This window comes from Apium graveolens, chromosome 1 (assembly GCF_009905375.1).
Source record: "Apium graveolens cultivar Ventura chromosome 1, ASM990537v1, whole genome shotgun sequence".
NCBI lineage: Eukaryota > Viridiplantae > Streptophyta > Magnoliopsida > Apiales > Apiaceae > Apium > Apium graveolens.
This window is the reverse complement of record NC_133647.1, coordinates 169,174,479-169,188,434: the sequence shown is the minus strand read 5'-3', so window position 1 is coordinate 169,188,434 and position 13,956 is coordinate 169,174,479. Positions and strand designations below refer to the sequence as shown.

General features: G+C 33.9%; 1 protein-coding gene across 1 annotated transcript; it reads left to right on the top strand.

The window, feature by feature from the left end:
* Positions 1-11,608: 11,608 nt before the first annotated feature.
* Positions 11,609-13,724, top strand: LOC141670785 (acyl-CoA-binding protein). Its single transcript, XM_074476787.1, has 4 exons — positions 11,609-11,763; positions 12,905-13,022; positions 13,127-13,189; positions 13,480-13,724. The coding sequence occupies exons 1-4, from the start codon at positions 11,752-11,754 to the stop codon at positions 13,548-13,550; spliced, it is 264 nt and encodes an 87-aa protein (XP_074332888.1). The 5' UTR covers positions 11,609-11,751; the 3' UTR covers positions 13,551-13,724.
* The last annotated feature ends 232 nt before the right edge of the window (positions 13,725-13,956 follow it).

Below are 13,956 nucleotides of genomic sequence, written 5' to 3'. Positions count from 1 at the left end.
AAAGATAAATTAAGAAATAGACTATATTTACTATTTCCAAATGAACAAGATAACCATATTTGTCCAAAATAGAAATAAAAATCAAAATTTCTTCTGAATGGCGGTACTATATAAGTCTCTCTTAATTCAATAAATTTGACTAGTCTTAAAAAGATAAACTAAAATTACTAATGGCTTCAATTCAAACTGTATTGCCATCACCCACATAGATGAATCTTTCAGCATCACTTGGTTTTTGGCTACGAATGCAACCCCGCATACAAATACTTGTATGAGTATCTCAAAGGCACCATGAATCTGGGATTATGGTATCCTAGAGATTCAGACTTTAAGCTAATTGGATATTCAGATGCTGATTTTATAGGATGCAAAATAGACAGGAAAAGTACTTTTGGAAGCTGCCAATTTCTTGGAGGCAGATTGGTTTCTTGGTACAGCAAGAAACAAAAGTCAATTTCCACATCAACTGCAAAAGTAGAATACATTACTGCAGGAAGTTGTTGTGCTCAGTTTCTATCGATGAAGAATCAACAACTGGATTACAAAATAGACTATTCTTCTGTTCCTATATATTGTGATAATCAAAGTGCTATTTCAATGACAGGAAATCCAGTGCAGCATTCAATGACTAAGCACATCAGCATCAGATACCATTTCATAAGGGAACATGTGGAAGCTGGTACAGTGAAATTGGTCTTTGTTCCAACAGATCAACAAGTAGCAGATATATTCACCAAGCCTTTCTGTGAAGCCACATTCACAAGATTGGTGTATGAATTGGGAATGATTTCAGGACAATTCTCAAACTCTGATATTTAAGTCATGCTGATATTTTTGAAGCATGGTATCTTATTATGTGTCAGTACTTGCTTGATACTGATTTTTGTGCTAAATGCTTGATGCCATGATAACATGCAACATGTGCTAAATGATCTTATGTGAAAATTTCATGTTGAACTACCGATTATGCTTATAAACTCTTATTAGTTAAACTTGTTTTGACTAATAGTTTATGTCAGTAGTTGATAAATCCTGATAATTATGATTAAGATACTGATAATGGTCAAACCATGATTGATTGTTATACTTCATTGATTATTTTAAATTTATTCGAAATAAATTGTTAATAGTATTTTTAATTAATCAGTGAGTGAGTGGAATATCTTTTAATTTCTTAAATGGGTTATTTACTGATGCAAGTATCTTGTAATACTTGAGTATTTTCATTGGGAATAAGAATATGAAGAGAGAGATTACTTTTTGCTTGCCTAGATACACGTAATCGTGTATACTCATTATGTTTAATTATTGCTTGGTTAATCAAAGAGTCTCTTCAGTTTCTACTTTCTTTTCTATAAGCATAACCCTCCACTCTCAAATCTTCTCACTGACCTTTTACTTCAAACACTCATTTTTCAAGATTTCTTGAACACAACTCCTCATCTTCTCAGATGTTGAAGGCTCAATATCTGTTTTGCACTCGTACTATTGCTGGAAACTACTATCCTGCCTTTAAGTTCGAAGATGGTCGTGTCTATAATGACCCCTAGGGATATAGAGTTAAGATTAACAATCAAATCTTTAGTCCTTATGATGTTCCATAATCAGTCTTTGAGGAGTTGTCTAGTGATCAATAATTGGATCTCCAGTTGTTTCAGTTAGAAATGACTCTTGAAGATGAGCGCTGAGTGACGACTGAGAATTTTGTGACGTAATTAAGTCAACAAAGTATGCTTTATGTGATGTGATTATAATTATGTGATTAAGTGTTGTTTACTTATCTTAACTGTATATTAGAATCTAGGAGCGTAAAGAGAAACGTTCCAATTTAAAGAGTCAGCTTAGGAGTTAAGTTGTGTTGTCGGGCTGTCAAGTAGAACGGAACCCGTCCTAAAAAGGGATTAAGGTATTTAAAATGTGAACTATGTGTTATTATGTGAAATGAAATGCTTGAGTAAAGTAATGTGTTCTAATGACGTGTCGGTCGATAACGATATTGTGAAGCGTAATTGAAACGCTGAGCGTCGGGCCGTCAGGCTAAACGTGACCCGGTACGCGTAGAAAGGAATAAAATTAAAGAAGGACAAATTTTATGATCAGACATGAGTTGTGATATGTGTGTATGTGTGCTTGCTTGTCTATATGCATGATTACGTGATATGTTGACATTTTTATGGATTTAAGGGAATTATTTGATTTAAATAAGGTTTATTTAACCTTCATACATTTTTATAAAATTATCTGAGTAAGATAAGGCATGAGATTTGTTCTGTTATCTTCGTAATAGTCCTAGAGACTTTCTAAAAATGATGGACAAATTTATTTGGTGATCGTTGCATTATAAATTGATTTTTATGTGATAAAATGCTATTATTAGCACAAACTTGTGAAAATCATATAAAATCAACCGTTCGCTCAAAAGTTTATTATGAGTAATGGTTGGAAAGCTAATTTCGAGATCTACGTCTTAAAATTGTCATTTGCAATAATTTTTGACTTTCCAAGAGGGATATATACAATATTCGATTTTTATCTTATTTAAGTAAAAAGAAAGGATTAATCAAACAAAAAGGGATTTAGTAGATTACTAAAATACCCTTGGCCCTAATACAAATATAAACTCACTCTCCCCCCCTTCTTTCTTCTTTCTTTTCCCGTGAGCATCCTCCCCCTCTCCCTCACTTTCTTTCTTCCTCTCTCTCTCTCTCGGCTCTCTCCCCATCTCTCTTCTCTCTCTTGCATGCAACACCGAATACTCACTCAAATTTAAAGATATTACCATCTATAGCTTCTATTTTCGGTATACGACTCAAACACCACTTACATGTAAGTGTTTATGTAAGTGTTTATGTAAGTGTTTATGGTTCCATCTCTATGGTTGTGTTCAAGGAAATACGATTTCTTGATACATGATCACAAGAGAATATTCAAGAGATTTTGTGATTTAAAACTCAAGAGGAGACCCGTTATGGGCACTCTTAAGTTCAACCACCACCGGCCATGATCCAAGGAGAGCCGGTGGAATTTTAAGAAAATGATATGTTAATGTGATTTTTTGAGTTTTATGCTCTTTAAAAATTTTATGTAGCTATTGCATGTCTTGGTTTCTTGAAAAGTTCAAAAAGGGTTTTGTACTTCCTTTGAAATTTAAGTGTGTGATTGATAAATGGATTGCTATGAACGTGTTAAAAGAATTTGGATTTATGTAATTGATTTGATGCTTAAGGAATCGAATTTGAGGGTTGCATGTTGGGGATTTTGGTTTGGCTTTGTACAAATAAAAAGGGGAATTGGATTTGGTGACTTGATCTTAGTATAAACTAAGATTATTTAGTGAGAAATGTGATTGCATGTTGGTTTAAAAGAAGAACTAGTGAATGCATGCATGTTTAATTGGATAATGTGATTAAGGCTTGAGTCACTAAGTGATGCTTTGTTTGTGATTCGAAAATCGTGATGAAAATGAGTTGAATGTCTAAGATAAGGTGTAAAATAAGTTGAAATTGTGATTTAAAAACCTTGCATGTGTGATTTCTTGAAAAAACCCGAATGGGTCTTATGGTAAAAAAGAGAATTAAGTGGATTTTTGTGAGATTATATGCTAATTATCTTAGTTACTAATAAGAACTTGGTTGCATGTCATTGATTGGATGATGCTTGTGTTCGAATTTGATAATTAAAAGAGGGTGGTGATTTTTGATTTTTGATTCTTGATGTGATTGTGATTTGGTTTTTGGATTAAAAAGAAAGAAGCTTAATTGCGTAAAAGACCCTTGTAATTTGCATACCAAAGAGGTTTATTATGTTTGATTATATGAGATTGAAATTGAGTACATTTGGTTGTGTTTTAGGTTTATAGCCGAATGGTATATAAGTAGAAAAGCGATTGATTTGGTTCTATTACCTTGCTAGGTGATTGCATGTGAAATTCTAGGAGATATGTGATTCATTTGTTTGATTAAATGATGTTATGGTTCAAATTAAGGAATAAAAGAAAAAGGGAATTAAGTGGTTTGATATTAAAGAACTATAAGTGACAGTTATGGTCGCAAAAGATTTAGTTGTGAATAAATCATGTACTCGTAAGAGTTATATTGGTGTGATTTGAAGAATAGTTAAGGTTAAGCAAGTATGAGTCGATTGATGAGTATATAAAGATATAAAGGCTATGAGAAAGGAATGTGCTATGTGCTATGTGCATATGTGTATAAGCTATACTCGTATATTTCAGTCAAGAGTATAATCGAGCTATCGTACTGAGTGATCGTTCCGGGAACGAGAGTTGAGAAACTGATTAAGGTTTTGGTTTTTATTGTAGATTCGGAGCGTGAGGGCATTCAGGCTAGGAAAGGGAAGGGTATACTAGGTGGCAGTAGTTCAACCTTCAGGAAAGCGAATTCAGGCAAGTAACTCTCATTACTTGTGTAAATAGTTATAGAAAGGTTATTATTCATACCATGTAGAGTATTGAACTGTTAAAATAATGAACCCCTGTTAATGATTCGAGATACCCTGTCTTGATCTTGTTAAACTGTTATTGACAAGCTTATTGATTCAACCCTTTGGTAACCCGTCTTTCATATTCAAATTAATTGTCATACTATGAACTGTTATAAACCCTATAATTACCTTTACGAACCCCTCATAATGATACCATATTCCTTTATCACCATATTTCCTATTGATCCTTGAAACAAATATTGATTCTTCTAACTTAAGTACCTTGATATCATTGATTCAAGATCCCTAGAATTGCTCTTTCCTATCCTTGATTCATTTCCTTAACTTTGATTTCTTGAAATTGAATCTAAGAATGAGTTTCGGCTTGAAAGAGTCCGAATGATTTCATATTCTTGGTAATGATAAAATGAATTTAGAAAACCTACTTTTTCCAACTCAAGGTTTTCCAAACGAATTCCTGATGGATTGGATTGGACGTAAGAGGCCAGTGGGACTAGTCCAGTCATTGTAAGAGGCTAGCGGGGCTAGTCCAGTTTAAGGCTGAAATTATGTCGTATGGTACCTTAATGACCGGATGGAGGTCGGTACGGGCTGATCACCCGTATTATAATGAAATGAAAGATAAAGTGGTCCAATCAAGGGTCCTATATTAATTTTAAAAAGGAATGGAAACTTCCTACTCCGTAATGAATTCTTTGAAAATGAAAATGGTTTATATTGCGTTAAAAAGAGTTGATTATGATATTGTAAAGCTTAAAGCTCGTGAACCCTGATTTTAATCTGTTGATCATATAATTGATTCCATATAATGAAAATATTGTCGCTTTCCTTTCTGAAAGATCTGTTTTGATCCTATAATGATTTATGGTGAATGTCGGCTTTCACCCTGCTTTGAGCCTTGTTCCATGAAATCCCCACACTTTTCCTTCATAACCCTTCCTTAACCCGAAAGATGGAAATCTGCCACCTAGAACTGATAAAGTAGAATTCCCTGAGTTTGGTAAAGTAAATTGTGGATTTCATATCATATAACTGCTTTATAGTTACTTGCTGAGTTTTATACTCATATGTTTTGTTTTAATCTAACCTTGACAGTTAAGCAAGAAGATGGCCAGACTTAGGCACACTGCTCGTAAGAGCGTACCTGGTGGTCCCTATCGTGTTGAGGGCTTCCAGTTGCCAGAGCAGGTAGAGATATTTTTGAGTGAGAAAATGCTTAGCCAGAAGGTTGTAAAGATACAATGGGTTATCTGTCGGTTCCAAGTCGGGGTCGACTATGTATATTTTATATTATTTTGGGGTTGTAAGTTATATTTTATGGTTGGTAATTGTAATCTTGTCTCATACTTTATCCTGTTTGATCATGTTGGTAGTTAATCGGGGTTTATGTTTATATAAAATATTAGATTAAAGGTGTGTGGGTCCTCATTTCCTAACCCCGAGATTGAGGGCGTCACACGCTGAGCAGCAGAGACTTGAAGCTCTTGAACTGCAAGAGAATATCATTTCTCTTGCAGGTACAATAAGTAGAATCTATCACCGCCGATCTATGAAGAAGCAATAAGCTCTTAAGAAGTTAAAGATGTGATAGTTTTTAGGAATAGTTCTAGATTGTGTTAGGATTATTTTATAATTTTGTCTTGTATTCATCTTCTTCATAATTAATGAAAATCTCTGAGCTTCTTTATTTTTTAAGTGACTTCTTGTTTACTTTCTTATGTGTGCTTAAATGTTCTTAAATGTTAAATGTTAAATTAGTACTACATGCTAAACAACAGATATTTTTCATAGTGCATGTGAAATAAACTAATCTCTGTTTGAGTTCATGTGACACTTCTATACAGATTGAGCACTACAGGAAGTAACTGCTGTTAAAGAGGTAAATTTAAGGAAAGATTTAATTCTTAATCACTAAGAGTTATAATCTTCGAGTGTCTCTTACAATTCAAAATCTATTGAAACTTTCTTTTTCTGATCAAGAAAGTTGTCCACACTCAATCTCAAATTTCATATATCTTATATCTTAAATTTCTTCTTACACCTGAAACACTTGAATTCTTTTCTCAAATGTTGCCAAAAATCAAGTGACATAATTCTTGAATTATGATTCACCACTCAGAAACAACATTTAGTTGGTTAGAGACTACTTGCTGAGGTAGATCTTAATGATACTAACAGAGACACAGAGGTTTCATCAGTTTTTACTGAAGACTCTGTGATAGCTTTCATTAAACACATTCAAGTGTTAGTTCTTTGCAAGAAGAACAAGGTTTAATATAATGGTACATGACAGTAACCTGATCAAATCCTCTCCAATTCAAGTGGAGGTTCTCATTATTGATGAACAACAACTGTCATAACCACAGTATCAACTGTGAGCTAAATTGTGTAATCACAAGGTATAAATACTGTTATCACTTTATTAACATTTATTTTAAATACTGATTCGGTTCTTTCAGCTTTTATAGTAAGCTTTTCACGATATAAATACTGTTGACATGATTACATCTAGACCTTAGTTAAGGACTACCTCTAGTTGTATGATCATATATCACCCTTCTTTAGCCACCTCTTATTTTTGTAGGACAATATTTCTGAGCCTTTTTCAGTGAGATGTGTGGAAATATTGAGAGAAAAACAGAATTTAAGAGAGGCAGGATCCTTCCTGGTAAAAGGAGAGGTAGATGAGAGATATGATTTAGTAATCCTTGTGAGGAAGCTCTGATTATTAAAAGTCATGATATGTGTGGTGTGAGGAGTAGTGAGACTACTGTAAAAGAATAGAGAGATTAAGTTTTATTTGCTATATGTTTGCAGATGCTCAGAGTACTAAAGGAACAGATGTTGAACAACAGTCTATTGAATCTAGGAAAACTCTGATGTATCAAAGGCTTTTAATCTCCCTGCAAGTCTAAGTACTGATACTTTCTTGCAGTCCATACATTCTACTATTCCACCACATGAGATAATCCCTGTTTTTGTTGAAAAGCAGTCCATTCATTCTACTTTTCCATCACCTAAAAAGATCCCCGTTGTTTCTGAAGATGTAGTAGCACAACAGTCCATTCATAAAGATTCATCCATTTCAGAATCATCACAGCATTCTACAGGACCTGAGCTTCTGGAATTTAATCTTGAAACTCCAATTCATTTATCTACAATATTTGAAGATGTGGAGATAACTGCTGAAGGTGTGGAAGCTTCTGAAGCCACTGGATCAATTACTCATTCTATCCTGAATGCTGAAGTTGGTGATAAAGTTCAGCAATTAGTGCAAGATCCAGCTGCTATTGAAGAATCTAACGATGGTAAAGAAACTCATGTATCTAATGCTATGTTAGATCTTGAGGATGACCTTTTCTTTCCTGAAGATATGCCTATGCATGTAAGACAACATAAACTAAAAGAGTTAGATGCTAAGAAGAAACAGGATTATTCTGATAATCTCTGGAATGCTTATTGGAAAGATACTACATATCCTATTTTTAGAACACATGCAGTTGAACATCTGGAAACAACAGGATAGAAGATTACAAGTCCTGACGTGCTGAATCATCTGAAAACATCAATTTTAGTTGTCAGATCCTAACACACAGCTCATGAAGCAACTACTACTCAAATCAATCAGATTAAAGAATCATTGATTGCTTCAAAGTTGCGTACTCATCAGGAAATTCATAAACAAATTTCACCAATAGTTACCAGACAAATTTCAATTGAAGCCAGTCAAGCTATATTGGAAGCTCATCAAGCTCAAATGTCTGATCAACTTACAGAAGTATAGAATTCAATGGAGCTGATTCTTTCTCTACTGCTTGGTGATGATGCCAAAAAAGGGGAGAAAATTGATAAATCTAAATGCAAGCAGCTGACATTGACAGGTACTGATGACGAAAATCCTGATGGAGGTAATAAGGGGGAACAGAAGGAGAGCAAAAGTCAAATAGGTGAAGAGCTAGTTGGAGTTAGTGGTTCATCAAAAGCAATCACTAGATTTCAGTCCAGACAAGGAAGAGGTCGCAAGAGGAATGAAAGAAGAGTTGAAGATTTGACCGTGACTACTAAAATGCAACAATCTACACAAGTCACAACTGTTGCTGATGAAGACCAAGGTATTTTGGAGAAAGAAGCTGGTGCTGAAGCAAGCCAATATCTTCAAAATTTGAAAGTTAAAGGAAGAAAGATAACTCTGTTCTGCAAGGATCCAAATATTTAATTATTTGATTCTGAGGTGAGTAGAAGAATATTTGTAAAAGAAAATACTGGAGTTGATCTGGAACAGCTAAGGCAAACAGAGGAAGACTTTAAAAATTCTATGAAGATAACAAAAGCTGATAATGCTGTTGTTTTTTAAGTACTTTATGAAGATGATCCTTCTAACAGACCAACCAGGCGTATAGTTATAAGGGAAATCATTTAGGCAGAAGATGAAATATCTCTCAGATCACAAGCTATTAGAACTGCTGACATGAAGCTTAAAGGAAAGGAGAAGATAGAAGAAAAGTCAAGGATTTCAAAGTCTAAAGACAAAGCTGAAGTCAGAATCTAAGGAATCTAAATCTTAAACTCTGATAAATTTAATCTATACAGTAGTTCAAGCTCACGATACTGAAGAAAATTTACTTGAAGCATAAATCATTCAAGCTGGTCAAAGAAGGAAGATTTCTGGAAGCATTCTGAGCTGAGGAAGTGGAATTAACCTCTGATATTGCTCAAGTTAAAGAAGCAGTTCAGGATGAAGAGTTAAAGTCTGATATTCACTGAAACAAGATTGAATATGCATACCTCATTCCCGCATTTAGATAGTTTTAACATCATCAATTGGAACTTGTCCATAATTCCATAATGAACATGTTGGGGGAGATTGTTATGAGCAATTGATGATATCAAACAAAAACTATCAGAAGCATCGACAGATGATGACTATAAGCATCAACGGATGATGACTACAAGCGTCGACGAATGATGATGATATCGACGTATGTTGATATCGACGTATGTTGATAATCGACGGATAATGATATCGACGGATGATGATGTCAACGGATGATGAAATCAGTATTTGTCACATCAGTTGACCTTTGAGGAGGAAAAGGAAACAGGAACTCAAATCGGTGAAGGACTTTATCTCAGAAGCAATAGTATAGGTTTGCTTGATGTTAATAGAATATGATTCCTTATACATTGATAGTTGTGCTCTATATAAAGCACATTTAGGTTCATGCTATAAGCATTTCGACATTGTTATATCTTTCGCATAACTTATCAGCTCTCAAGGATATTTGTTCATCCTTTCGAGAGAGTACGTGTGTGATAAGTTTTTTATCAGATAATATAAAAACTGTTGATTTTGTTGAAACTTTGTCGAATATATTGTATTAACTGTATTCACCCCTCTACAGTTGATTAGGGGCCTAACATTTGGTTATATTATTAAAATATATATATCTTGACATCCATACGGTTGGATCGATTATTTTTTTAAAAAAAAAATTGAAACACCAACGCATGACTAAAAATATTCTGGATATATTATAATTTTTTTGAGCTTTAATGGGGGAGCTCGAGCCGAGTTTGAGCCGAGCTCGAGCCAAATAATTCAAAACTCGGCTCGAGCACATTTTGCTTAACGAACACATTTTTCTGTTCGAGCTCGAGCTCAAGTTCGTTAATGAGCCAGACCGAATGAGCTCTTAACGAGCCGAACTCGAGCTTGTTCGCGAACAGCTTGGTTCGTGAACATCCCTAATTAGAAATGATCCAAATTAGAAATTTTTCCCATCGTCGACTCGATTATGTAAAAATTAGGCCGATTAATCAAATTAAGGCCTTGATTTATAATTATTTTTCAAATTAGATCCAATTACGTCAAAATTAGTTATTAGTAATTAAGGTAACACAAAAAAGAACTCAATAAAAAGTAAGCGGGAATTCTTCAACGAGATATTTTTAAATACCTTGAATCGATAAGACAAACATCGAATCCACGAAAAATAATTTTTTAATCCATAAGAAAGACAATAAAATTCTCCAGGATTTTAATATTTTAAGTTGTCAAACATAAAGAGAATATTTTAACATTCAAGTCCCGTTCCCGAATATTTTAATATTTTAAAATTCTCTAAGATTTAAATATTTTAATATTTAGAATTGGATTAGCCTAAAAATGGATTTTCTAAGTTCAAATGCCACTTGGTTCACGGGATTTTTCTGCATTTTAACTGTATCAGATAATTATTTTTAAAAATATAGGACTTTACAATTAAATGTAGACCCGACACAAAAATTAAAAAAATTGAAGGAATTATTGGGTCAACTCTAATATCATATAAATCGAGAATCGAACCCAATCAATTATGATACCGGTTTAGAAAAATTATAAAAACTAATTGATTGCAAAAATCGAGTATCTTAATTAACCGGTTAAATCATGATTTTTCGAGACATTGGTTGGAATCGGCTTTTATCAATCCAAAAGCTTGGATCTAGGGCTGTTCACGAACCGAGCTGTTCGCGAACAAACTCGAGCTCGGCTCGTTAATGAACTGAGTTCGAATTTGAACAAACAAATGTGTTCGTTAAGCAAAACGAGCTCGACCCGGATTTTGGGTTGTTCGGCTCGAGCTCGCTCTTTAAAACTTCAAAAAATTATAATATATCCTGAATATTTTTAGTCATGAATTGGTGTTTCGATTTTTTTTTTTAATTTTATTTCATCGATCCAACCATATGGATATAAAGATATATATATATATATATATATATATATTAGTGATATAACCAAAGTTTCAAAAAAAAATATTTGATAAATTATTTTCACAGTCAAATAGCGATGAACCTGATTTTTTTCTGACTCGGCTCGACTTGTTTATGTTCGCGAACAAGCTCATATTCGGCTTGTTAGCTAACGAGCTCGAGCTCGTACACAATTTTTGTTCGATAAAAAAGCTCAGCTCGGATCGTTTTGTTAGAAAAAAAAATAAAACATAACTCTATTCGGTCAAGATTCGGTTCGGCTCGATCGTAAACCACCGTACTTGGCGAGGGTCCATCTAAATCTAAATTACGAGTCTGATTACCGCTCAACAACCAAACACTGCCTTATCACTAAAATCAAGGCAATGGGTCCAGCTTTGCCAGCAAGATATACAAAGAGTGTGTCCAACAATTTTATTATTATTATTATCGAATATAAAGGGTGAGCATATTCGTGAGATTATTACTTTGGTATCTCTGCTCTCTAGTTTACTAAACTCCCAGATCAAATCTCAAATCTAAGCTCCTCACAAAATGGCTTTGCAGGTATTATTTCTATGCTTTCACCTTTTTATTTATTTTATATAGAAGCTTGTTTGTGTATGTATCTACAAACCCATGACCCATCTTATTTCTTATTAATTTTTGATGTCTTTTTGGGCTAATTCTTGTGTGTTTATTACTATGGATTCTATTGATTTCATATTGTTTATTCATGTTGTATGTATATAAATAATCTGCTTTTAATTTCTATTCATCAAGATCTGTGTAACTTGTGGGATGCTTCTTGAAAGTTCTTGATTTCTTCAAAAAGTTGATTTTTTACAGATTGATTTTTAATAAAATACCCATATTTTCTTTTTGCTTTTAGCAAATTTGTTATTTTATTTGTGTGTATATATATGGATCTGTTAATGTGTTTGTTCATTTGATAGAGTAACTTTAATACTCTCACTTGACATGTATGATCTACTGTGTGGTTTATGTTGTTGATTAATAGAGGTTTTATACTGTTTATATATTTGTTTATTTGATGTTTTTGTGTCGGAAAGTGTGATCAAGTTCAACCTCTGCTGTCAAGTATTTAGGGATTAGCCTGTTTACAAATCTGCTGCAGGATAGATATGTGAGTTTTCAAGAATAAGAAAACTTGACAACGACACTGAAAAACACAACCTTAAGGAATAAGGATCTTACAGTTAATATATAGAATGATCACGAGAAGTTACTCGAGTAATGCCAATATTAATATTTAATAGACAACGTGTAGATTGAAAAACCTGTAGCAACTATGTCTCTTAAAAACAATAACACCTGAACTAAATGCGAGAGTAACAGTAGAAATATCGGAACTTGATTGCTCAAGAAAAAAGAAAGAAGAAGCAAGTATCCTAATGTGTGTGTATTGCTTATGACAAAATAAAAATATAAAATGTGTGTATAATGCTCTTACTCAGTTGTGGCTGAAGATAGCTGTGTTATGCTTTGGTATTCTTATATGCATAGTTTATGCTGTTATTGATTGTTGCAGTTAATGTGTCTTTCGCGGTTGGCTAATGTTTTCCGTTTATTGTTCCCTCTTTGACATAACCGGTTTCAGAATGAGGCTTCCCTTTTTACTTGATTGGTTTGAGAAATATGCAATTACTTGATATCTTATCATGGTCTTTCATCTTTGTACCTACAGGAAGAATTTGAACAGTATGCTGAGAAAGCTAAAACTCTTCCAGAGAGCACCACAAATGAAGACAAGCTTATATTGTATGGTTTGTTCAAGCAAAGCACAGTTGGACCTGTGAACACAAGTAAGTAGACTTGATCACAAATGTACATATTTTGGGTTTTATATTTGTGGGGACTCTACCTCAAGCCTCAAGTCTTAGTGTTTATATTTGTGTCCAATATTCAGGCCGTCCAGGTATGTTCAACATGAGGGACAGGGCAAAGTGGGATGCATGGAAAGCTGTTGAAGGTATTAAGACAATTAGCTGATCTAGCTGTTCTCATAACTTCTGATATAATTTACAATTTTAAACAATCAGTTAAACCAGCCAATTGTAATAACTCAAATGAATAGCCCAAAATATGACGATAAGCGGATATATAAAAGTAAAGTCATCCTCAACGGATGTATTAGACCTGAGGTAGATTGTTTATATGAGCATGGCCTGAGCACTCGCCTAGTTTCTGAATACTACTACCTGCGTTCTGTATTACATGAGTTTAATACTGCTAATTCTGATTTTATGTTATGTATGACAGCAAAGACCAAGGAGGAGGCAATGGGTGATTACATCACCAAGGTGAAGCAATTGTTGGAAGCTGCTGCTTAATCTCATGTGCCAGATGAATTGTGATAACTTGTTTCCTGGATTATAATAAGTCAATCATTTGTTATCAGGTGTATTTTATTTTTAACAGACTCCTTGGATTCAGAAACTTAAGTTCATATATTGGAATCATCAAGGATCTCTAGAATGACTTAAACGAATTAAATGTTTTTATTATCTTCTGCCTAAAAGTTTGATGCAAGGAGATGTTCTTTGTGCTGCCCATGGTTCATTTGGGATGAATGTCTAGTTCATTTCCAATTCAACTCTTTCTCCTCTCCGTTTGTAGTGCTATTAACTTCTGTCCAGTTTCTGATGCACGCTGCTGAAGCCGATATGCTTCCACCAAGAACTCTGTGATCCATGGTGTCTCAAACTCTGGACGACTGATTTGAGGTTCATGTGGATT